General features: G+C 38.0%; 1 protein-coding gene across 4 annotated transcripts in view; it reads left to right on the forward strand.

The window, feature by feature from the left end:
* Positions 1–27072, forward strand: part of LOC116712856 (attractin-like protein 1) — a 191756-nt gene that overhangs the window by 142974 nt on the left and 21710 nt on the right. For 3 of the 4 annotated variants that reach the window (XM_032552698.1, XM_032552696.1, XM_032552697.1), the window contains 3 exons: positions 11631–11725; positions 14134–14212; positions 16134–16291. In XM_032552698.1, coding sequence (XP_032408589.1) covers positions 11631–11725; positions 14134–14212; positions 16134–16291 — 332 coding nt within the window. Of the gene's footprint in view, positions 1–9907; positions 10033–11630; positions 11726–14133; positions 14213–16133; positions 16292–27072 lie in introns of those variants that run through there. The other variant, XM_032552699.1, reaches the window with a different exon arrangement.

Genomic DNA, 27072 nt, shown 5'->3' on the forward strand with positions numbered 1-27072 from the left:
GGATGCTTTAGTCCAGGTCTGGGAGGAGATCCCTCAGGAGACCATCCGCCACCTCATCAGGAGCATGCCCAGGCGTTGTAGGGAGGTCATACAGGCACGTGGAGGCCACACACAATACTGAGCCTCATTTTGACTTGTTTTAAGGACATTACATTAAAGTTGGATCAGCATGTAGTGTTATTTCACTTTAATTTTGTGTGTGGCTCCAAATCCAGGCCTCCATTGGTTAATAAATTTGATTTCCATTGATGATTTTTGTGTGATTTTGTTGTCAGCACATTCAGCTTTGTACAGAACAAAGTATTCAATGAGAATATTTCTTTCATTCAGATCTAGGATGTGTTATTTGAGTGTTCCCTTTATTTTTTTGAGCAGTGTAAATACTGACTGTTGGAGAATCACAGTGCTGGTTCTGTTGGACCTCAGTGCAGCTTTCGACACCGTTGACCATGACATATTACTGAATCGACTGGAGAGTTGGGTCGGACTCTCCGGTCCAGTGCTTAACTGGTTTGAATCCTACATAAAGAACAGGGATTTCTTTGTTTCAATTGAAAACTTTTCATCAAAGAGGTCAAAGGTCACATGTGGGGCACCCCAAGGTTCAATCCTAGGACCCCTTTTATTCAATATTTATATGCTCCCACTAACTCAGGTTATAACAGGAAATAATATTAGCTACCATAACTATGCGGATGACACACAGCTCTACATTACTATGTCACCAGGTGACTCAGAGCCCATCCAATCACTGAACAGATGCTTAGAACAGATAAATGTGTGGATGTGCCAAAACTTTCTCCAGCTGAACAGAAACAAAACTGAAGTTATTATTTTTGGACCTAAAGGGGAACGATCTAGAGTCAATGTACAGCTTCAGTTATTACAACTGAAAACCAGCGATCAGGCCCGAAACCTAGGAGCAGTGATGGACTCTGACCTGAACCTCCAGAGCCACATAAAGACAGTTACAAAGTCGGCCTTCTATCACCTGAAGAACATTTCCAGGATTAAAGGACTAATGTCTCAGCAAAATCTAGAGAAACTCATCCATGCGTTCATCTTCAGTCGTATTGATTATTGCAACAGCGTCTTCACAGGTCTGTCCAACAAATCAATCAAACAGCTGCAGCTGATCCAGAAAGCTGCTGCTCGCGTTCTCACTAAAACCAGGAAGATGGAGCACATAACACCAGTTTTAAAGTCCCTACACTGGCTCCCTGTAGCTCAAAGAATAGACTTTAAAATACTGTTGTTAGTTTACAAATCACTGAACGGCTTAGCACCACAATACATTAAAGATCTGCTGTTGTTGTATGAACCTTCCAGACTTCTCAGGTCTTCTGGTTCTGGTCTGCTCTGCATCCCCAGAACCAGAACCAAACGAGGAGAAGCAGCTTTCAGCATCTATGCACCACAAATTTGGAACAAACTTCCAGAAAACTGTAAAACAACTGAAACACTGACGTCTTTTAAATCTCAACTAAAAACCCACCTGTTTAGAATTGTATTTGAAATGTAATCAATTACAAATTTATTGATGGAACTTGACTTAATGATTGATTCTATGTTGCATTGTGTTTCTGTGTTTGTAATGATGTAAAGCACTTTGAAATGCCTTGCTGCTGAAATGTGCTATACAAATAAAATTTGATTGATTGATTGATTAGGGGCGGCTCTCCTGCATGTTTGAGACCTTCGCTGTCTTAAAGCACCAGATATTAATAAATGGCTCATTAGGAGGATTTTATTGACCTTGGCAACATGCTGAGGACGAAGTTCAGTTATTTGAATCAGTTGTTTATAGAAAATATTTAAAAAAAATGTGCAAGACCCTGAAGGCCAGGAGCAGTGGCCACTGTTCTACATCTCCTGCTTTATTAGAATGATCTGGCTTTTTATGGACTTTAGTAAAACATCCTTGAAGTATCCATTCAGCTACTTTCATAGAGCTTAAATGGTTGGATCTGTTCCCCATACGTCACTCTGGCTTCACTCAAAATATGCAACTATGGTCCCAAACACTTACAGTGAGTCAGAGGTCGGAGATGAACCATTTATGTAAATCAAACACTCAAATTTGAGGAGCTACATTTACAGATCTAACGCCCTTTCCATCAACTCTTGTCTTTGCGAAACCTTTGTGGAAAAAGCCCTGGCTGTAGTTGTGTCGTTCACAGAATTTTAATCAAACAATTTTGTTTTTAGGCAGACTGAGGCATCATGTTCATGGGGAGCTTTGTACATAAACATTTTGTCACATTTCTTGAAATGCTCACATTATCATAGCGTATTGACACTAAAGTTCTATAACTTGTACCACTTGTAAAGTGTGAACTAAGTGCAAGTGGAGGGGTGGGGTGGGGAGCAATTAAGAGACTTCTTTCAGACTGACTTTTTAAATTGATGGGTCTGAATGGAACAGATCTCTTTCAACAATGTCTACAAACACTTTGGAGGCATTTCACACTTGTTCCCTGACACACCAGTGGGGTAAAAATAAAAGGCTGGCTGTGACTGTGCGGTAATACATAATGTGATATGACATAAAGTAGTGAAATAACACCCAGTGCTTAGCATGTCATGTTTGACGTAACTGGGTAGGAGGTGAAGAGCCGTCAGTTGATCCGAGTCTTTGGGGAACAGAACAGTGGTTCTCTAAAGTCTACACACCCTGTTAAGATAAGATTTTTTTTTTGTAGAAATATAAGACATTGACAGAAATTTAAAACGTTTTCCTCCTTTAACGTGACCATACCCTGAATAAATGAAGTGGACAGCAAATGTAGATACAGGTCAAAGCGATAAAAACCCCTCAGCCATAGATCTGATGGTCTGAGGGTTCATTGGAGCAACGTGTAGGAATGCACTCATCTGGGCAGACATCTCAGATCTTCTGTAGCCGCTCCCTCAATTTGTGGGGTTATAGTTTGAAGTTTACTAAAATCTACTGCAGATTTCACTCTCCATAACTTCTTCATTTACTTTTTGGATCCTCCATATTTCCTCTAGCTCAGGGGTGGGCAACTCCAGGCCTCGAGGGCCGGTCTCCTGCAACTTTTAGATGCATCTCTACTTCAACACACCTGAGTCAAATAATGAGGTCATTAGCAGGACTCTGGAGAACTTGACTGCACTTAGGAGGTGATTCCGCTATTGGATTCAAGTGTGTTGGACCAGGGAGACATCTAAGAGTTGCAGGACACCGGCCCTCGAGGACCAGGATTGCCCACCCCTGCTCTAGCTTCTTGTGGTGCTTCTTCATTTAGGATTGCTAGCTTGACGGCTAGCACAGCGGTTAGAGGTGCTGTGATTTGGACTCTGTAATGATGGGTTCAAAATAGTGTTGGGACTTGATGAAAGTTTTTAATCAGGTTCATTGCAGGGTCCGTAATTAATGAATACCATTTTAATCGAAAACCATACATCGACAAAATATGCAACATTCTCGATTCAAAAACCCTTTTTGCCACAAAATTATTGAATAAATAGACACATGAACTCAACCACACAGTATTAGGTTTTATTCTGTTTTTTGACTATTTAACCATCAGATTGGTGCAAAGTGCTATTTTCCCCATTCAGTTTTCAGTGTTTCAGGAATCCTTCATCATTCATGGATTTTAGGCTTGAATAGCTTCGCTGATAGGCTAACTCCTTTTAGCACAACTTGAGCACAATAATAGCCTTTTCCAGTGTCCTATCAATTTGTTTTTTGAGGCAAAAATTAACCCACTGTTGGCCAATAAAAGTGGACTTGCCATCTGTTGCTGTGGTTTCAGAATGTTACCAGTGTCAAATTTACGGTCGTACCAGAAGCACAAATACAAAAGTCCCACTCAAAATAATTGCGTTAAATTTCTAACGCATTAAAATCTCCATAATTAATCCATAAAAATCTGGTATTTTAACACACTGTTTATTCCAAACAAACAGTCTTCTGTTGGGTTTGAAAGCAGTTAAGTTAAGCTGCATATTATAAGGCCAGATGTATTATTACTTCATTGTACCGACTGCATTGATTACTTTGGCCTGAGAATTAAAACACAGTAAATATCAGGCCGCTGTATAGTCCCAGGTTTATATGTTCATGTTGCAGCACCTGTCAGAAATTTATGTTGATGAACTTGATGAATAGAATAATAAATCCCAAGCATCCAGCTATTGGCTGCCATGTTCCTCATTTCTTCTGGGGCTGAAGCGCAGACAGTCGCCTTGGTTTAGTAAAGGCTTGCATATTGAACCGCTAGTCAATTGATGAAAGACAACTTTGCAGTTTAATGAGTTTGCCCCCCAGTCTGGCTCACATTTATGAGCAGGCGTCGCCACGACAACAATTTAATGAACCACTGTCATACTCCATCACAGCAAACTACAATGAATGTCTCATTAGTAGCTCCCAGTGAGTGTCCCACAGCTTCCACTGGCAAGACCAGCAGACGGCTCAATGACCAGTTAAACCAAACAGCATAGAGCAGACCACGATACCCTCCAGGCCCAAAAATCTCCTTTAAAACACAAACGGAGACAAACTCAAAGAGTAGCTGAATAACCTAGTTCGATATAGATTAAGAAGTGATTATTGAGGCTTTAAAAGGAGTTAATTTGTCATGTTTTTTTATCTTAAGGTTTGTTGTTTGAGGGCTAAAATGATATGCAAGACAAACTATGCTTTGAGAATATTTCAACCACTTCAAATTTCATTCTTTGCTTTAAAGAAGTTGGCGCTGAACAGCTTTTCTGACTGGAGGACATTCATTATAGCTACAATCTGTTGTGTGCCAAAGATTCTTGGTAATGGTATCCTGAGGCCCAAGGAATGTATGTTGTTGACAGGCTGCTGATGTTGATGCAGAACCCTCTTGTGGTGGTTGGCAGATGTAGCATCTTAAATCAACAGCAACTTTACGCAGAAAAATTAAAGGAGCACCAGGCTACCTATTTTTGTTTGTGGTTCACAATACTACTGTTGGAGGACAGAAACAAAGTGGTCACATGACACAAATACACCAGGAGCCACAGCTTTCACACAGCAAGTCTTGATGCTCAGTTCAGATTTTTGGCTGAAATCCAATATTTTTCGTGGTTGTTCATAATGCTATGTAACTTCAATCAGACTTCTGTGTGTCTGTTTGGATTGCCCCCTTATATCAGGGCAAACCAGATTTTTTACATATGTACTGTATGTGTGTGGCCCATTGGTGTACTTTATTTTGCAATTGGTAGGTTATTGGTTCAGATCCAGCTTCCTCCTGAGAAGGTTTCTGGCCAAGACCCTTTTAGCCAAACACTGTCTGCATCTCAGTGTATAAATGTGTTGCCGTTTGTGAGAACCAATGGGTAGATGTGGATCGAGATTGGAAAGCCGCTGTATAAATTTTACTCTCCTTCTCTTCCCTTCCCAGTTTGCTTGAATAACAAATTGCAACATTTCTGATGTCTTATGCATTGTTGTTTAAGCCAAGATGAATTTCCCATAGATTCATCAACTCCAGCTTGACCTCCAGTCATGTTCAGTGTGAAATCCTTGTGGTCCTCTTGTTTATTTCACCTGTTTTCTGAACATCTTGACGCTGCACATCGTGCTCCACTCTCCATCTGGAAAGTGTTGCAAATGGGAAATAATGAGTTGATAACAAGCATTGAATGAAATGTCGATGAGACAATCTGACAAAATGACATTGTTGGGGAATTGACACCTGTTTTGCTTGCTGCTGTTAGCTGCAGATATCTCCACTGGATTAAGTTCTGAATGGGGGTTTCCGTCTTTTTGCTCCATACCGGGTAGTCCGCACTTGTTTTGGCTTCATCAGCTTACACATTACTGAACTTGAAGACATTTCTAATACAGTTTGTGGTATATTAATGTGATTTATGTGGCGTGTGAATTTTCACGTCATTTTGTAAGTGAAACTGCTGTTAGATTTCGCAGGTGGGATTTGTAAAATGAAACTTTAAACCTTGATCCTAACTGCCTTGACATTAAGCTCAGAAAGGACCTATTATGTGATCTTTGTGAGTTAAATGTGTTTGTTTTCTTCTCCTCCCTAATTAACAGCGCAAGACAGTAAGAAATGCACACCTGTATGCTCTTAAACACACATGACCGTAATATATTCAGGAATTTACACCCTGGATTCACTGGAGAAACACTTACACATGTGCACACTCAGTCTGCATCCCTTTTTTTCTTGACAAATAAAACCCCCACACGCTCTGCTGCTGCGACCCTTATGGGATAAACAAGTGAGCTGCATCAGAGCAAGTCTGCCTGGAAGAGAGCGGGGAAGAAGAAAAACCCTCTTTGATCTGATCGTATCTGCTGTTCAGACTAAATTGCCATGAATGGTGAACAAAACAAGAGTGTTTGTCAAACATAATTTGCTTTCGTCTTGGTGACGCCCCGGGATTGTACAGCTAAGAGGAAGGTGATAACACAGACTCTTTCCCTACATGTGATACCAACTTATTTTTGCTCTGTAAACTGAAAAGCTTCACAGTGTCTCTGCTGAGTTCAGACATCAAAGGTTAGAAAGCAGCCCGTGGAAGAAGTGGACATTTCTTTTTGGCAACATATCAGTTCATTCCTTTGTGTTAGTTGATTAAATCGTTTTGATTATTATTTTTCCTTTATTTTGTCTTCAGCTCTCTGTGTTAATTATTCATTTTCCCTCAGTCTGCCAACCTAGTGTAGCTTCTCACTAGGTTTGTTTTCATTGATCACAAAATTGCGCAAATTGGAATTACCCTTTATGGAAACACGACAATTTTAAAAAACCCAAGTTTTTCAATGAAACGTTTTCGCGCCAGGCAGAGTTGGAAGCAAGTTACATTTGCTTGACTAACCTTTTGGAAACAATTTAATTTTAGGAGTAATTTTGTTCCGTTGTGCTTTTTGGAATAGAATAGATAAACAGCCTTTATATAAAGATTCACACGAAACGCTCTGTGTTAAAAGCAATACATAAAAATAAGATGATCAATAATAATTTTACTTTTACTCAAGTTATTTTTGTATGAAGTATCGCTACTTTAATTTTTGGAAAGTTTCTGGATTCTCTCGCCACTGAATGAAGTACAAACTTGTTTTAACCAAAAATTTACCAGACACAGACAAAACACTGGCAATTTTTTAAAGTTTCATAAATTTTATATAGAAAAAAGCTGATTTGGAAAAACGTTTCTTTTGCCTGAAATTGGTATTTTGCATTAATGACATTTATTTGCATTTTGGCTTTTACCAAAATTTCCACATAACTTAATATTCTGATCTGTCTGATGATGTAATTATTAAATATGAGCTGATTAGTTATAGTTATTAAAAACTCATCATTACGTTCCTCCTCTGGTTTTGCCTGCACTTGTGACGGACATGTATAGTTTAGATGCTGCCAGAATTCATTATAAGAACTGTTGTGTGTTAAGCTGATTTTCCTCAGACAGAAGGCATATTTCTGGAGCAGCACAACATTTAATATGCAAGTTTAACATCAGGTCTCTTTAGCCTTGTGTCCTATTTTCCCTGTATATATGCCTCATGAAAAGGAACTGAGCAGTACTTAACTGCTGTCTCACATTACATTTCAGTGAGCACAAATCTATCCAAAAATTTTATTATATCATCTTTCTGGAAAGATGCTTTGTGAGCTGGAAAATGTAGCATTTTAACTAGCCTTCCAAACCAGCTGAGTCAAGACTTTTACTGGCAAACTTTACTGTTTTGGCAAACACATATAGTTATTACTTTCAGGTTTGATAAATATCAGCCAGAGGAGTGATGTATCCTAAATGCCAGGAGTGAAGCTGGAAAGCGAATCGGTGTAATGTTAGGTCAAATTTCTCAGAGTCTGTGGTAAAACTGGCCTGGACTGGACTGGACTGGGACTGGAAGGTTAAACTTGTGAAAATAGTCTGAGAACATGAACGCTTGTCTGAGCTAAAACTAAAAAGCTGCTGCCTGTTCTGCTTTATATGTTAGCAGGTGATAAAAATATATACCTTAGTATATTTAAAACATACTTACATTTGAGTAAGTATATTTTAAGCATACTAAGTATTAAGTGTACTACATATAAATATATACAAAGTATACCTACAGCATGCTTGTACCAATTTTGACATAACTTTAAAACACATTTAAATATAATGGTACCACAGTACATTTTTAAGAAATATATTAAATAAAAGTATACTTTACTATACAAAATATGTATTTGCTCAATACCAATGTACTGATGTACCAATGAAACAGTATGATTTTAATGACATTTTGTGTACATTTTAAAATATGTACAAAATAGATTTTTTAAAATTCACTTAAAGCTTACTTTAAAAGTAAACTATTATATATACTGAAATTAAAGTATGTTAAATATGTTACATCTCAGTGTATATTTTATTTTAATGAAGGCATTATTAAGGCATTAGGTGCCTTAATAATCTTTTACTATTTTGTTAAAATGACAAAGAATAAAAAAATAACAATCCTTATAGAGGAACTTGATATAATGTTGCTTAACAAAGTACAGTAGTACATAAGGTGTTCATGCCTCAAAACATCAAACATTGACAGTTTAGTGACAGAGTTTCTACAACAAATACAATACTTGTTCTTAACACTAAATATAGCAGGTATCTTCAATTTTATGTCTCTCCAAATATGATCTGTTGTTTTCAGTTTTTTAACTGAAACACAGAAGCTATTTTTGTCCAATCCATTTTCAGATGTATGATGTAATATCTATCTATTAGTGAACAGCATTAGCTCCAGTTCACACTCCAGACCAGATGGTGGTGGTAATGCTCACTTTAATTTTTTTTTTTTAAAAAGCGCCATAAAAAGAACATCACACAACATAATATGATATGCTGTTCAAATTCGCTATTTTTAGTCGCCCATTATTGCCTTAAAAATAGAGAGAGCCTTGATAATAGTTAGTAGTTTTGGTAAATTCAAGTTGGTGACGTCCTAGTCCGAGTTAGACGATAACACAACAGGATAAGAACTGGATGGAAATGAAATGTGGGTCACGAAAGGAACCTGAAGGAACAAAGGCTGCTAACGTGTAGCTAGCTGGTGGTAAGTTTGCATCAAAATCCTAATTATCTTAGTTTAACTATAAACAGTGCAGTAAATGTATAAGCAAACTTACGTTGGTTTCAGAAATAGTCATTTATCAATGTTATTGTGACTTTTATGATTATTATAACAATCATTCAACTTCATGTTATAACTGTATGGAGGCCCTGTTTGCTGTGACTTAATATAGTTTTCTTCATAAACTTAACCTGGTTTTAATTAAGCTCAGTATGCCAAAGAGACTTTGATATTTTGAGGCTGTTGTTATAACTCCTTCATCATCATTTTTATCTTCAACATATTTTTGCAGTTTAAGCAAATCAATATGAAAAACCTAAATACTTTTCTGTTTCAGAAGAGGCTCTGGCTCCACTGGATCATCGCCCCAGTTTTGAGGATGAATCTCCACAGCGTTTTCATGGTGTAAGGTATGCTGTTTGTTTTTTTTACACTGAGCTACATTTTTAACATCAGCACAAACTGGTGTGTTTCCAACACTGAGTGCTTAATAAACATGATTTGATTTGAAAATAATTGTACAGAATGTAATTTGCCTTGTTAATCTGCCATTTCTCTTTCATACATTTTATTCATTGTTACCTTCCAGGGCCCTGTGATGGACTAGTGACCTGTCCAGGATGAACCCCGCCTCTGGCCCGATGACCACCACCAGCCACCAGGATCAGCGTGTTCAGATCATGGATAGAAAGCTTTTAAGGCAGTTTGTCCCCTTTAAGTCCACACTTAAAACAACTTCATAGTTATTGAAGTTGCATCAACTGATTTATGATATTGCTGACTATTTTTTTCTACTTCTAACATTTACAGGCAAAGAAGACACCCAGAAATGTTTTTTCACTCCAGGCATCTGGTCCCAATCATTATCAGTTCTTCTGATGATGTCACATACATAGCGAATCCACAACGTCTTAAAATTGTAAGTCATATTTTTTTTCTTTGCCATTTTTCTTTACTCTTAAGACTACAAGTGCTTTCTCTGTTTAATTGCTCTATTGTTCTTTTTTGTAGGTCTCTGATGCAGTGAATGGTAATGTTCTGTCGTTGATCCTCACTGTTCTTAGGAAGGAGAAATGTCAGTTTGTCTGGAGTAATACTGGAATACTATGACATTGTATTAAAACAATACTCTGTCCTTGGTGAAATATTTTTCAGATTTCCTCTAAAGTGTACCTATTGTTTTATTGTGCTAATTTTCATGAGCATGTTGTCTGTAAACCTTTAATATATTGACAATTCGTACAATTCTCTGATAGTATATTGGCAATGTTCTCTTGTAAGATGTGAATATATTGACTGCATAATGTAATTTTTTTCAATCGTAAAGTGTGTTGTAATTGATCCTTCTGTGTACTGTAGTGTGTAAGAATCATGTAATGTACAAAGTACTTAAGCTTAAGTAATAAGCTTATGTACTTAGAAGATGTTCTAAATATATTTTAAATGTAATTCAATCACAAAAATAGTGCACTTAAAATATACTTTTCAAGCATGTTTATACTACATAAAAAGCTGTATACTTAAAGTATGCAAAGTATAACTGTATTTGTTAGAAAAAAAGAATGTGAAAGTACACTTAATCCACTTCAAATTGTGCTTTTCCTCATTTGTCAACGTAGTAACATTTAAACTAAATTATGTTGATTTTTAAATAAAGCTAAGCTACATGCTGAATGGAGTAAGTCTCTGTTAGTCAATGTGCTAGTGATGAGCCAAATGCTGTTGACAGCATATTGGCTAACCTTTTCATCTTAACTAACTATATGGAGTGTGTTACTTGAGATCAACATGCTAAGGGTTAGCAGCCATGCTAATGTACAGAAAAAAACTTGCTTTCCTCCCCTTACCTGGCCACAGAACTGCCGTCCCTTTAGATTGAGTCCATCTTTGTCGTTCTTCTCTGCCTTTGTTGTTCCTGGTCTTACCCCTCAAACCCCCTCACCACCTCCCTCACTCCCAGCAAGCAGACATGGTGACCCAGGGAGGCTTCTGCTGTAGATCCAGAGGTTGAATTACTTACAATTCATTCTGTACTCTCCTCATTGTTTTTCTGACAGCAGATTAGCCCCAGACACTAATGTGGAGCTGCTTTCATAAATGATAAAATTCACTCCGAAGACATGACTATTTAAGAGTCTCGATCTTGTTTATTGATCTGTCTGGACGCTCGTTTGAGAAAGCAAATGGGCACAATGAAGTTCCTCAAGTTCACATTTAGAAAACATCTGTTTGCGTTCTCTTTCAACAGTATTTACTTTTGTCACAGATTGAGATCATTTACCAAAACACTCGACCACTGTAGCTTTAGTCATCTAATTGAATATTGACTCGGGGCCAGCAGCACATCTTTTCTCTCTCATAAATCTGCTTCTGTGAAGGACTTTAATGAATTATGTTGGGGTGCAAATTATATTTGGAATGCTTGTATTGCAGTGGAATGAGTGGATACTTGAGTTCAGACACAACAAAAGTAATGGTTTTGGTCCTGAAGTGGCGCTTGTTGAACTCATTCTGAGTTCTTTTTGGTTTTTAGACAACCTGCTGATCGACTACCAGTTTACTTTCAGCCTGCTTCAGGAGGATGACCGCCACTACACCGCCATCAACTTTATGGCCACACCAGAACAGGTATGTAGGAACACTAATGCAGCTTGTCTTGGAAAAAATACTATTTCCAATCACTGTTCAGGTGAAATCACTCAATCAGGTTTATTCATATATTGTGCACAATACAGAGAGCTTGTAGGACAATCAGTAATGAAGCAGGTCTGGGTGAAAAGCTCTTCAAGGCAGAGACAACACATGAGTTTTATCCATCCATCCATCCATTTTCTGTTCACCCTTGTCCCTAATGGGGTCAGGAGGGTTGCTGGTGTCTATCTCCAGCTACGTTCCAGGCAAGAGGCGGGGTCACCCTGGACAGGTCGCCAGTCTGTCACAGGGCAACACAGAGACATACAGGACAAACAACCATGCACACACACACCCACACACACACACACACACCCCCACACACACACACACGCATACACACACACACACACACACTCACACCTAGGGAGAATTTAGAGAAACCAATTAACCTGACCTGTTTTTGGACTGTGGGAGGAAGCCGGAGTACCCGGAGAGAACCCACGCATACAGAACATGCAAACTCCATGCAGAAAGACCCCGGCCGGGAATCAAACCCAGGACCTTCTTGCTGCAAGGCAACAGTGCTACCAACTGCGCCACTGTGCAGCCCACATGAGTTTTATACCAAAGATAAAGAATTAACAACAAGGGGTGAGACAGTCTGGTTTTGATGCAGCTGTAGAAAACAACTTCCAACCTTCTACGTGTAACCCAAATAGTTCTTTTGGTGAGAGTTCACAAGCATTTCATATAACATGACTAGCAGATGTTACCTTAATGTAATTTTTCCATCACAAGCTACTGTGTTTCAGTAGCTGCGTTTCCATTGATCATACAGTTGCGCAAACTGGAATTATGAAAATAAATTAATTTAATGGAAACACAGCAATTAAAAACAAAACATGTTTTTCTATTTAAAGTTTTTGCGCTAGAATGATGTTTTTGAACTACATAGGAAACAGTTTTTTTCACATCACACGAGTCATGTGATCAACAACTGGATGCTCCTACTGGCAGAAACGATGAAGAAGATGACAGGAAGTGCTAGGAGGGTGTTAGTGCTCCCTGTTTTTTAATGACTTATAGCAGTGGTTCTCAAATGGGGGTACGCGTACCCCTGGGGGTACGTGGAGGTACTGCAGGGGGTACGTGAAGCTCTTCAAAATATCTTTAAAAAATCAGTAGGCTCCTCATAATAAGTCTTGGAGCAGCTGCTACCCTTTGCATCCACATATTTATGTGAGGCCTCCTTCTCAGCAATGATGCTGATCAAAACAAAGCAAAGAAACAGACTGTGCCTGGAGAAGAGCTTGATCACTGCAGTTGCCTCCGTGCCACCAAGAATGACAAAGATCCTCAGTGAGGTGCAAGCCCGTATTTCTCACTAAAATGTACTAAGTAATTTTTTTCCTGTTCATAAATCACTGCCTGTTACATACTGTTCAAATCAAATCAAATGTTCAATGCAAAGTGATTAAAGTGCAGTCTTCTTTTTTTTGATCCTAAAAGAGGTAACGTTTATTTTTTTTTGTGAGCAAATCTTTATTTATTAAGTTAATTTATTTTGTAAACAAAATATAATTTATTTATAATTAAGTTATAGATTTATTTCTGTGAACACATTTTAGTTATTTATGTATATATTTAATTTTGTACCATTACAGTGACCAATATAAATTAGCAGCGTTTTGCATATTTCAGTTTTGACTGGTTTTATACCTTCCTGGTGGTCACCGTCTTCTGCTTTTCTTTTTTGTTTAACCATGCAATGTTTGCAATATGGATGTATTTGTCAGGTTCACTGATATAAGTTGTTTGGCTTTAATAAATCAGACAGTGATTTTACAGCACTGTACCTCTTTTTTATTCCAAAAATGTTTTGCCCGTGTCAGGGGATACTTGACTAAAAATATATTTTTAAGGGGGTACATCACTGAAAAAAGTTTGAGAACCACTGACTTTAGGGTGAACAAACCTTTTCATGTGTGATTTTAATTATGCTTCTTATTTAATGGAAACACCACAAATCCAAAATTGTATTTTTTCAACCTTAGAGGAATATCAGCAAAGTTTGGTGCACATTTGTAATAGAAACACAGCTAGTGTCTATAAACACAAAGTAGTTTCAGTTCATTAATTCTCTAAGCAAATTTTCTCTTTGAGTCCAGTTGAAAAGTTCAGAGGTCAAATAGAAAATGGGGTCGTGCCAAAGTTATTTTTGAAGGAACGTGTTTTTCTTATCGAGAGACGATTCAAAATCAAATTTCATTATATCACTGCAGACAGAAAGCAAACTGATGACAAACACACTCATCTTATTTTGTCTGAAGTGGAACAATCAAATTCAAAGCCACATCTGGAACAAGAGCTGACTAAAACGTCCTTTTCATTTTTTTGTTCAGGCTAACAAAAACCTGGACATGTCCATTAACGCCTCCAACAACTTCAACCTAAACATCACCTGGTCCTTCAGCTCAACAGGTGAGCCGTAGCTTTATGTTACATATTTCTGACATAAATATGTCACAGAGGAGTTCTTCTGTTTCCTTTTATGCTACCATCCAGGATTTTCGTAGTTGTAGTGTAGTTGGTGTATTTCCAGGGTTTAAATCTGTAGTTGAACATTCACTTTCATTCCAATAAAATGAAAACCAGGATAAAATAGACATTTTAAAATATATTTTTTTCATTAAAATAAACAATCTTAAACAAAGAGAACCCATTCCAATTCCAAATAACGTTTCTGCAATTTTTTTTGTAGACTTCATGTTGCACAGAATATATTATCTGCCGTAACTTAAAATGGTAAGAAAAGAAATATGAAAAACTTGATAAAACTGCTGCTGTCAAGATTACAGAGGCTTTAAATTTTTCTTCACTCTAACTTTGCTCCTCTTAAACAAATTTAACATCACAATAGAGTTCATCTCCTGATATTTAACACTGTGATCAGCCTGGTATTTATTTTCTTGTAGCTTAAGCAGTGAGATGTGTGACATTTATAAACCCACAGGTGTGTTAGTTGATGTGGAAACTGAAGCGCTCTTTGTTGAACTGCACAGCTCTTTAGGATGAATGCCAGCAGAGTTCAGCTCACCTGCAGTCTGATTATGTAAAGGTCTAATCAGCCGGAGGAACTGGAAACAGCTGTAGGAGGCTGAATGGCCTTCATGAACTGAATCAGCGCTGTGTGTTGTTCAGTAAATGAAAAGTTTACATCCTTGTTTTGAAAATGTCTGATCTGTTGGCATGGCCTGATTCAGCTTGAAGGTATACCAACCTTTTAAAACAGCAAGATTTGGAAGACAATAAAGTTTCAGTTACTGTTATTATTATAACAATTTCTATGGTTTAAACTTATTTTGATGTCACAAGACATCATCCTAACTCTTGAGATAACAGTAGCTGAGTTTCCATTGATCATATTATTGCGCAAGTTGGAATTAAGAAAATTAATTTGCTTAATGGAAATGAGGCAATTTTGAAAAACAAAAAAAACCTCCTTTTTTCTAGAGCGCGTTAGGCTTGATGGAAACTTAGGAGGGTTTCATTGGTACAGAAATCTTCATTTGGACACACGTCAGGACAGCAAGATACTTTGAATCTGATCCGGTCAGATCATCTTTCGACTCGCCTTCAGGGCATTCCCAGTTTGATAAAACAAATCAGAAGCTGCTTTGAATTCCTCCCATTGGGGCGTTTTATGCATTTTCCGTCTTGATTTCAATTAAGATAGAAGCACAGAGCGCTTACATTGAGTGTCTTCAGGCCCCCAGCCTCCTCAGTTTGCACGTGTGATTGTATGCGGGTTATTATAGAGTGTTTAATGGTCCTGATAAAGCAGGAGGTGGAAATATTTTATTCAAAGCTTCTGAAAAACTGAGCCATTAACAGAGAAGTGCTGATAATGCTCTGAAGGAAGGATACTGAAACCTGACCAGTTGAGCTCCGCAAGGAATTTACAAGCTTACTCTGAATTACTGTCAGGGAAATAGCTTGGTCCATGAACATTAATTTTCCTGCTTGAGTTTCAGGTTATGCAGTAGCTCTTTTAAAATCCTCATTGATTTCACTCACTGGGGTTTGAACATTTTTTTGTACAATTTATAGAAAATAGGTGAGCTCACTGAAGAAGTTTGCTATGGATTTGCTGTGGACTCAAATGATATTGCATGAAGCAAATCCATTAAAACAAAATGTTGACGTGCCATCGTGTAAAAATGGCATCAAGACGCTCTGTTTCTACGATACTGTGTATGTTCCATGAAGCTTGAAATTTTGATAGGATTTCTACATTAATCTTTTTGTCATATTTAGTTGTACTTGTGGAACAGTTCTCATGTTTTCAAGCTCTACTTTTAACTATTTTAATCAAGTACAATGTTTTTTTCTGTTCCCACAGCTGGTACCATATCTGGTGAGGAGATGTCTGTCATAGCGAGGATGAACATCAAGGAGCACAGGGACAGCTTCTCATGTGAAAAGTTTAACTTCAGGCTTCACCACAACATCACCTTTTACGTCTACGTGTCCAACTTCAGCTGGCCAATCAAGATCCAGGTAAGAGGAGAAATTCATGCACACACACACACAGTCATTTTTTTCACTTTTATTTTAATACAATCTAAAAACAAGTTGTAAGTTAAAAAATTGAAACTGCATTTAATATAAATATTTTGCTGGTTCATGAAAGTGACCACATAAATACACAAATTGGAATTAAGTAAATTTGCTTAATGCAAACAAGCCATTTTTTGCGGAAAAGTTTTGTGCCAGAATGAGGTGGTTTGTCAGTCGTATCAAAATCATTGTGTTTCACAAAACTGCAATCAGGGTTTGTACCGGTCATGGAAAACCTGGAAAGTCATGGAATTTAATTTTTCCATGTTCCAAACCTGGAAAGTCATGAAATTTCATTTCAGGTCATAGGAAGTCATGGAATTCACAGATAAGGGCAAAAAATGCTTTTTGTCTCTCTGTGGTGTGTGTGTTAATGTGGTTCTTGTCTCGGACTCGACTTCATTTGGTCTCGTCTCAGTGTGGAACATTGCGGACTCGAGATTTTATTTCCAGACCAGTCAAGACCACAACTGTGGAAATGTCAGTAAATTGCCAGTATATTGTCCAGTTAATTTGTCAACATCCATTTTTTCACTGGATCCAAAGCAAACCAATTCAAATCCAAGCAATAATGTGACTTACTAATTGCATGTTTCTGTTACCGCTGTCAGCCATCGCCTCCCTCTTTAACTCGAACACAGCGCTCCAAGACATGCGCAGTGTTTGTCTCGGAGCGGGAGAAGATGTCTGTCTAATCGCCGGTAATAAGCCATAAGCATCAGTGAGTAATTTCTCATGATGGCGGACAACAGAAAGTATGGCAGCGGAGTGCAGGAAAGAAAGAGAAGAATGCAACAGAGAGGTGATGAAGAAAATATCCAAGCTAACATGTGGGCCTACTGGATCGAATCAGTTTCATGAGGCCTCCTTTCAGACGACACACCATTTTTTAAAAAACTTTTTTGGCTCAAGTGGCCTTTATTTGAAAGTGATGAGAGAGGGAAGACATGCGGCAAAGGTCACCAGGCCTGCAACGGCCGCGTTGACGACTGAAGCCTCCTTATGTAGGTTGTGCTTAACCCCAGCACCACCACAGACCATTTTTATTCATAAGGTTATGTCTTTATTCGGAGTGACAGTCTGTTTTAGCTAACTGCCCAGTCTCTTACTTTGCACAACTGTTACAATATGAGCTCTTACAGATGGCGAAATGGTGTTCATCAAGTTACAAGGAAATGTTCTGCTGGGAAAACATTCTTTCTGACATTGACCTCTAAACTCCCTCCTTCCCTAAGAGGTAGCAACTGAAACTTAAATGGGCAGTCTAATGCAAAATCAACTTTCTTAGCTTTATTTTGTGTTGTAATGTAATTCCCTCATCAAAAATACAGCTGGACTGTTGCTTTGATTCATTCATGCATGTTTGAGAAATCCATAAATCTCCATGGCAACCATTCAACTGTGAAAAACGCTTCAGGGAGATGAAACTACTCCTCTGAGCTGCAGCTTACAAGCTCTTCCCCATGCCTCCTCCACTCATCTCCTTCAGACTAGCCAGGAGCCATTAGCAAACAGCTGCTGGAATTGCAGAGCTACTTCTCAGTGCAAACCTTGTAAAAATGTTTTAAAGGTTAATAGAGGAGCAATGTTGGGATGATGTACTGATCAATCTTCTTTTAAGTCATGTATGATATGAACAGCATTTTTATAACTGAAGCTACTTGATTGTGCTGTAATATACCAATATGTATCTGAAAAGCACATAATAATACGGCCCCTTTATTGTTTGTTTGAATCAGCTGTAGAAGTAAAAGTTACTTTAACAAGTCTGTTGTGTTTTTTCCATCAATTCCTCTGTCCATGAAGAATATCTGCAGAGCACACAGCCCGTGCCAGAACATCAGACAGGCTATACTGAGAGGTGCTTTGATAAATCTACTATCACATTTAATGATCTGTTGAGTTTTTCAGTGTTTCCATCAATTACTCTGCTCTGGATTAAATCCCCAGTCACACAAATTATTCACTCTTCAGCCTTATGATCCATTAAATGAAAGCAGACTTAAAGCAGTGATATTTTAGGGTGACTGTGGCGCTGTCTGCACTTAGCGCTGATGGATGAAGTCAAGAAATGACAGAAAGGAAGAAATGAGGGTGGAGTGGGTGAAGTGAAGACAGACTGACTCTTCACGTGAAGACGGCATTAAAGTCAAAAATATCCAGTGTTGGAAATATGGAGATGAACTAATTGACAGATTGACAGGAAGATGGATAGTTAGAAGAATTAACACCCTCTTGAACTTGCTCACTTTAAAACCACAAACTTCAATGCTTTTTGTTGAGATTTTATATGATTGGGAAATAGAAAGTAGCGCATGTTTGTGAGGTGGAAAAAACTGAAAAAAATCAGAGATGTGATATATTCAGCCCCCTTTTATCTTAATACCTCTAAATAAAATCAGGCGCAAACAATCGCCTTCAAAAACCAATGAATGAAATAGTTAAATAACAAAAAAGAGTCTGAATATGTAGGTTTATCTCAGTTATGGAAAGCAGATGCTGGTCAGTGAGAAATCATATACTCAGAGGAAAAGCAGACTGTGCACCGCAGCCTGGCTTCCTCCTAAAAAAAAAAACATTTTCCACAAGATTAACAAGATTACCCCAGTTGTGCATGTTGGAACATCATATACTAAACTTATTGTGAACTGATCCCGTTTGATTCCAGTTAAATTGAGTTCACCCGCCTGCAGCTCCTCTTCCTCGATGTGCATCAGGCTCCTCCAGTGACTCCCAGCAGCTGATCTTTGACTTTACTGGATGAAGAGACATGCAGACAGCGGCGGGGTTAGACACTGTCATATCCTCACAATGCAGTTTGAAATTTAAAATGTTGTCAGACAGAGTTTCTATAAAAGAGTAAAGCTGCCAGATTAGAAGCTGCAAGGCACAGGCTGATGATGATCCGTTTGTTGGATGAAAAGGAACCAAAATGTTTGAACATTCACACATATTATGGTAGCTTTAGACTGAGTTTGCAGGACCTCTGAAATTACTCACACATTGTTTATACAATTGAAACTATCTGACATTCTCCAAACCCCTTCTTCTGCAGACCCATAAAATCCCATTAAAATACACATGGCAAATGTGGAAAAGTTCAAGTATTGCAAATAAATTGTCACGATACTGTATGGATGGAGAAGTGAATAATAAATAGGAAAGAACTCCATAATACTTTTTCTTCAAAAGGACAAAGATAAATAATGTAAATATCACCCCATATATTTTTTTTTACTTTTATTGTAACAATGTAATTTAAATGATCCATGTCTAATAAACATTTCCAAAAAAATGCAGTTTGGAAACTGGATCCCAACCATCTTGTCTTAGCCCAGCTGCTGCAGAGTGTCCTGCCCGTTGCAGGTCAATTGTCCATCGATCGCTCCGTTCATATGAATTTCACATTAATGCTGCATTATCAGAAGCCCATGTATCAGCTGGTGGAAAGGTGATATGATAATTACCACACTGAAGCTAATCTCGCCTCCATGTCCAACTGGATGCTTGTAACCAGAGAAGCACTCGGTGTCTGGTCTCGTGACCTTGGCGACTTCCAATGCCAGAACATGGCAATGGTGAAAAATATTTCTGAGAGTTGACACTGACCTCGCCTCTCATGTGGGATCTAACAGAACCAACAAATCAAAATTATAGATCTCGCCATCTTCTGGCTACATGGCCAATTTGAACATTTGAACCTAATGCTTCTTTTTTCCAGTTTTTGTATATTTGATGGTAAAGGAAGTTGTCTATACCTTATGAACACCTGATTACTCTGGCTACTTCTGACCTTCTTGTTGTGTTTAGTAGTGCAGTATTTTTTGAGTTATTGCATTCTGTTTACCCAAAGAAATGCTGTCTTTGGGTAAACAAAGACAGCATTTAGACTCTTTGCTTTAGAGTCTAAAGCAAAGATGTTTTAGACTCAAAAACATCTTTGCTTTTTACCCGTTAAATGTACAACAGCCACTGGTTATGCTTTTTAGTGTCATTTCTTTTTGAGGTTTTAAACAGAGCTCGCCTCATGCTTCTTCCCAGAATCAAGTGAATCTTAATTTTAATGTTTTATATTGTGCTAAGTTTGGACCTGAAGTGTTTTCTCCAGAATTTAACGTTCTAAATAAAGGTCAAGCATGTGAACACCAGCATAGTGCTCTAAACCAAGTGAAAACGCCAAATAAAGCTGGATTTTATGCAGCCTTGTTATGAGCCAGCCATTCACATGAAGTGCAACAGGACTGGTGAGTGTTTCCCTCTGGGCGCCCAGCTGTCAGCTGGGGTCGGGAATGTTGAAAGGCAGAACGAGGCGTTGGAATCAGTCGTTCTGCTGGAACAGGATTTTATTGGCTCTGTCACACTGACCTTGTACCTCAGCTCTCACTATCACTCTCACAGTCATCACACACACCGTTTTTGGAATGTTTTGCTCAAAATTTCAAACTTCTCATGTTTAAAGCTGTCTTTTTACTCAAATACTTACCAGAGTCTCGTTTTCTCGCAACCCAGTACCGTCCATCGTTCTTTCCAATGCGCAATCTCTCCACAACAAACTGGATGAACTCCAAGCGCAAGTACAAATTCAACATGAATTCAGAGACTCATGTTTACTGCCGTTTATAGAAACCTGACTTTCAGATAGAGACTCAAATAGGGAAATGACTATTGATGGATTTGGCGTGCCAGTACGCCTGGACCAGGACGCTGGCGTTACTGGCAAATCACAAGGAGGGTGTGTGTACTTGTATGTTAATGAACGCTGGTGTAAAACTGTTATGGTCAGAGAGAAGTTATACACTAAACACATTGAACTGTTGTCCGTGTCTCTGCGGCCTCTCTATCTCCCCTGAGAATTTCCCCAGATATTTATCGTTATTGTGTACATTCATCCAAGAGCCAATGAGGAGCAAGCATCGGAGTCCATATTAAAAGTGACCCAGAAGCTGCAGTCCAAGTGTCCTGATGCCCCTGTATTCATCCTCGGCGATTTGAACCATTGTTCATTAGTAAGAACTCATAAGGACTTCTATCAATATGTCACCTGTCCCACCAGGAACACCAAAATTCTGGACCTATGTTATGGTTCGGTCAAAGGAGCATATAAATCTGTCCCTCTCCCTCCATTGGGTGGGCTGACCATAATTGTGTGCAACTTTTACTAGCTTATTATTCTGCCCTTAGGAGAGGTAAAACCATCACTAGACAGATCAATAACTGTACTGATGATCCCAAACTGAACCTGCAGGATTGCTTTGACATAACAGACTGGGACATGTTTAAGGACTCTTGTAGTGACATTGATGATTTAATCCAGCGGTCCCCAACCTTTTCGGTTGCGCGAACCGGTCAGCCCTTCGCAATTGTGCTGCGGGGGGGTGCGTGCGCCGCAATACTCCGATGTTGCTCATTCTGCTGCAAGTTGGCTCAATTTTGACGCGCAAGACGTAACCGGTAAAATCCAGTTTAGGATTTTCAAAATGAAAGATCCGGAAGTAGTTCATTATTTCTTGCGCGGCCCGGTACCAAATGGTCCACGGCCAGATAGTATAAATGGTCGACTGCTCTCCTTTTGTGCGGAACAGTTGGCTCCTATTTTTTATTACATCTTCCAGATGTCGCTTAACCAACAGAGGGTGCCAAGGTGCTGGAAGCAGTCCATTGTGATTCCTGTAGCTAAGACTAGCCACCCAAAAGTTCATAATGATTATAGACCTGTTGCACTGACTTCCCTTGTCATGAAATCTTTTGAAAAATTGATAAAGAAAGATCTTCTTACCAAGACTGAACATTTACTGGATCCTTTACAGTTTGCCTTCAGAGCCGGTCGAGGAGTTGAGGATGCCACTGCCACTTTACTAAACTGTGTTTTTAAACATCTTGAAGGTAACAGAAATTGTGCTAAGTTGTTATTTGTAGACTTCTCATCGACTTTTAACACAATCCAGCCCCATATTTTGATAAACGTCTTAACAACTTTCATTTAGATTTCAATGTGGAGGGCTGGATTCTTGATTTTTTAACATCCAGAATGCAGGAAGTCAGAGTGAATGGATGCATGTCTAGATGCATGTCTGTCTATGATAAATCATAGATAGATTTATCTATCTATCTATGTCATTGTCTCCTGGGTCCCCCAAGGCTGCTTCCTTTCCCCTCTTCTTTATATTTAGTATACAGATGACTGTTGCAGCCGGCATGATAATAGGTTAATATTAAAATTTACATATGATTCGGTGATAGTTAGCCTTCTACATGATGCCCATGGCCCTGTGGCCGATTAATTTGTTGACTGGTGTGATAGGGACAGCAAAATTACTGGATTTTGATTTGTTTTTCTAACAAAACTGTAATTCTTGGAAGTGGGTTCTGTGCAACATGTGACCATCACACTGCCATTTGAAGAGTTATAACTGAAAAAAAAACAGTAGACTTAATGCACTGACTGCAGTAAACAATCTATTTATTGTCAATATAATTTTCCACCGTATATGTCTTCAAATACACCCATACCTGTCACGTTTTGGATTTGATAATATGGAAAATGTTGCTGTCCAGTTCTAATGTCAGAAGAGGGGGGAGGAAAACTAACGTAATAGAAGTGGGGAGGAGGAGGGGATATTTATGGGAGAATACTAATATGTCAGCAAGGTGGGAAAGGAGTAAAAAAATGGTAGTTTCCTATATGAATATACCATCCATCCTCTGATGGAACTGAACCCGGTTATCATTATGATTGGGATAGAGAGAAACTCTCTTCCCTGAGTTCAGGTCCAGAACCTGTTTTCTCTAACCTCTCTCACTATCCACCGGCAACCCAGAGCTAATACACTGCACATCATTTGTAGATACGTTTGAATCACCAGATTTATATACTTTATATTTTATTGTATGCTATGGCTAAACATAGCATACAAGTGAAAACTAAGTGGTATCACCAAGCAGCCTGGAGTTACTAATAAGCTAAAGTCAGCTATTTCATAGTAAAATAAAAATACCACACACTGTTCTTTGTTCAATTTCAAATGCCAAACAATTGGAAGCTGATGTTTTGATCTTGTTGTTGCAGGTTTTACATGTTGCACTCCATTTTTTGTTGGATACTCCATAATTGATGTACGCCAAAGAAATTACTCACGGGAGCATGTCTGCTGTGAGGATTTTTTTGTCTCTCGTTTTTTCCCAGTTTTTTTTTTTAATAATCTTTTTCATTTGATTGGTTGTGCTGCAGCTTACACACACATACAAACAGGGTCTGTCTGCGCCTGTTAATACAGAATAAGTGAAATGAATTAATGGGGCCCACTTTATAAATGATATGTGCTTTAAACTTTAGACTTTGGGTAAAATATCAAGTCTTTTCAAGTCAACAGCATCAAGTCAAGTCCCAAGTGAATGGTGTAAAAGTCAAGTCCAAACCTTTGAACATTTTTTGAAGTCACGTGTAAAGTCTTAATTTTAATGACTCGAGTCTGAGTCGAGTCCAAGTCATGCAACTTGAGTCCTCACCTCTGGGACACAGTAATATTTCAATATTGAAATTAGTTTATTGGGATAATAGAAAATGTACAATATGCATTGAAACAAAATATGTGTGAATGCCTGAGTAGATTTAGAGCTGTGTTTTGGATCATTATCTTGCTGAAATATCCATCCCCGGCATAATTTCAACTTCGTACCTGATTCTTAAACATTATTCTCAAGAATCTGCTGATTTCATATGACCCTCAACTTTAACAAGATTCCCAGTGCCAGCATTGGCCACACAGCCCCAAAGCATGATGGAACCTCCACCAAATTTTACGATGGGAAGCAACTGTTTTTCTTGGAATGCTGTGGTTTTTTTTGCCATCATGCATAACACCTTTTTTTGTGACCAAACAACTCAATCTTTGTTTCATCAGTTTTCAACACCTTATTCCAAAATGACGTCAAATTTCTTTTAAGTGATACTTGACATACAGTACAGACCAAAAGTTTGGACACACCTTTTAATTCAATGAGTTTCCTTTATTTTCATGTATTGACATTGTAGATTCACACTGAAGGCATCAAAACTATGAATAACACATGTGGAAATATGCACTAAACAAAAAAGTGTAAAACAAGTGAAAATACCCCTTATATTCTAGTTTCTTCAAAGTAGCAACCTTTTGCTGTGATTACTGCTTTGCACACACTCTGCATTTTCTTGATGAGCTTCAAGAGGTAGTCACCTGAAATGGTTTTCACTTCATAGGTGTGCCCTGGCAGGTTAATAAGTGGGATTTCTTGCCTTATAAATAGTCATGAAAATAAAGAAAACCCATTGAATTAGAAGGTGTGTCCAAACTTTTGGTCTGTACTGTATATATTATATTTTTAACAACTGAAATTAACATATTGACTTGATTGTGCTGTAAAATGACACTATGTGATAAACAGGATACTGCCCCTTTCAATGACTAACTGAAGCTTGAACAATCATTCGTAATGTGGACGGGACATTTTCCTGAGATCTTTCCTAACTCTGGTATTTACCACAAATTACCACAAGTTAACCTTCTGAATAGAAGGTTTTTATTTTTCCAGAACAATGAAACTTCTCTCATTTCCTTTTGTTTCTGTTTAAGTATTACAACACTTGCCAGATGCTGTTGAGATCACATTTATAAAAACATACTCTTTTGATTAAATGCACAATTACCAAATACTAGAAATTCCAAATGTGCCACAGAAGAGAATATTTCACTGTTGTAATTTGACCCATTTGACACATTTAGGTTTCTCTTTTTAGAAATTGGGAACGTCCTAGATTTTATTTCTAATCATAAAATCATGTTTTATTGATTGAGTCTGCAAACATCGGGAATATAACCCAGTTTTTCTCAGCATTTTTGTCTTGAATAACACAAAGTTGTGGAACTGAGGTTTCTAATTTGAGTATCTCTTTTTATGAATGACTGGTAAAATCTTTCCTCAATAGCCAAAAACTATCCCTTACTACTACAATTTTACATTTCTTTTGTAATTTCTTGCCACCACTTTACGTCCCTCCACCTTTAGAGCAGCAGATTAAAAGCGTCTGTCGGCGATGAGCGACTACTTTGTTCCTGACAGTAGTAATTTGATTTGCCTCTCGGTACTCACTCACTTATTTACCCACTGTGCTTGCCATCATTGAATCATGTGCTGCTTCTAATCAGATGTCTGACAAAAACACCCTCTATGGTCAGGTCAGTGGCAAAGTGTCTCCTTTATTGGATTAAAACAGTAGTTAACTGTCTGACCAGAGCACACACATACACACGCCTACACACACAGACAAACAAACAAACACAAGAGGGAAGTATTGGGTTTATCTGAATGAGCCGGTATTATGTGTCATAGGGCGAAAGAGGAGGATAAAGGCTGAGTGCTGCTCATTTTAACGAGGCAGGAAGCCATCAGCAACATGGGGACAAATTACCTGGAGATGGGGAATAGATAAAATGTGCTTTTATGTGTTGAGACGGGTTGTACTAAATCTGCTACAGCTGCTTTTTAGTCCTTGTGGGTAAAATAGGTTGAAGGTTTAGGGAAGTTTGGATAGTTCTGAGCTTTCTCATGTTTCTAAAGGGTCAAATTTAACCTTCTGCATCAAAATAAAACAGCTTAAACCAGATTTTTACTAAAATCTTTTCCCCCTTTCTGACACCTAATTATTTTCTGTTTTAGGTAAGTGGAGATAACCAAAATTATTTCAACTTGTTAAAAAACTCTTTCAGTCTTGTATAATCTACAGTAGTGTTGTCATCGTGTCCCAGTTAACCCACTCACCGGTGACATGTAGGATGCTGGAGTCTGACAGTCGGACACGGTCATTGTTTTGCAAGTGTTGAGTCAAGTTCCATGAAAATATTCCATAGTTCCAAGCTTTTAATTTCCAGTAAGATGAAGTGTAAGTGAACTTTAGAAACTCTGAAAACAAGTGCACCTTAAAAAAAACTGATCTAAAATGAAAACCAAATTTCTATGCAATATTAAAATGGGTTATTAAAATATTAAAATGTCCTTTTGCTTGATAATGTTGTTTAATGTTTAATGGTTGTATTGTTTAATTGTTGTTGACTCACACAAGGCAGCTATTTTGATCTAGGATTTTAGATTGAATTGGCTCAACCTGAGCTGACGGAAACATGTGTGAATGTGGCACATCTAATTTCTCAGCAGACTCGTATTTAGTTATTTTTTTAATCTCAGTTCTTCTTGCATTTATATGAATCCCACAGATGCTATCTGGGTGGATGAATTTCCATCTCTATGAAAAACATACAGTATATATTTCTCTATATTTATTTTCCATCTTCTATTGGCAAAATACAATTAGTGTCATCTTATACATTTGTTTACCTTAAGGCTGTGAAAATGAACGATATTGACTCTTCAATAAGGTGTTAATGAGTTTTATAAAGATTCTAAACTTTTAAAGTTCCTGCAGAGCAGAATCTAGGAGGTGTGCGACCAGTTATGTTATGCTATTGAGGTTTTGCTTAACAACTTCAAGTTTTTCTATTATTACTACATGTGTAAGTGAGTAAACAGGGAAAAAATGATGATGATGACTAAAAAAGCTTTTTCATGACTTTTTGAGGTTTTTTTCCTGATTAGGCTGCTTGATAAGCACAGGACAAACCATTTTCAGGAAGGAAATTCTGCCATGAAAGCTTCTTTACCTTCCCAGTGAAAATAGTCAGCTGAGTACA

This window comes from Xiphophorus hellerii, chromosome 22 (assembly GCF_003331165.1).
Source record: "Xiphophorus hellerii strain 12219 chromosome 22, Xiphophorus_hellerii-4.1, whole genome shotgun sequence".
Lineage (NCBI taxonomy): Eukaryota > Metazoa > Chordata > Actinopteri > Cyprinodontiformes > Poeciliidae > Xiphophorus > Xiphophorus hellerii.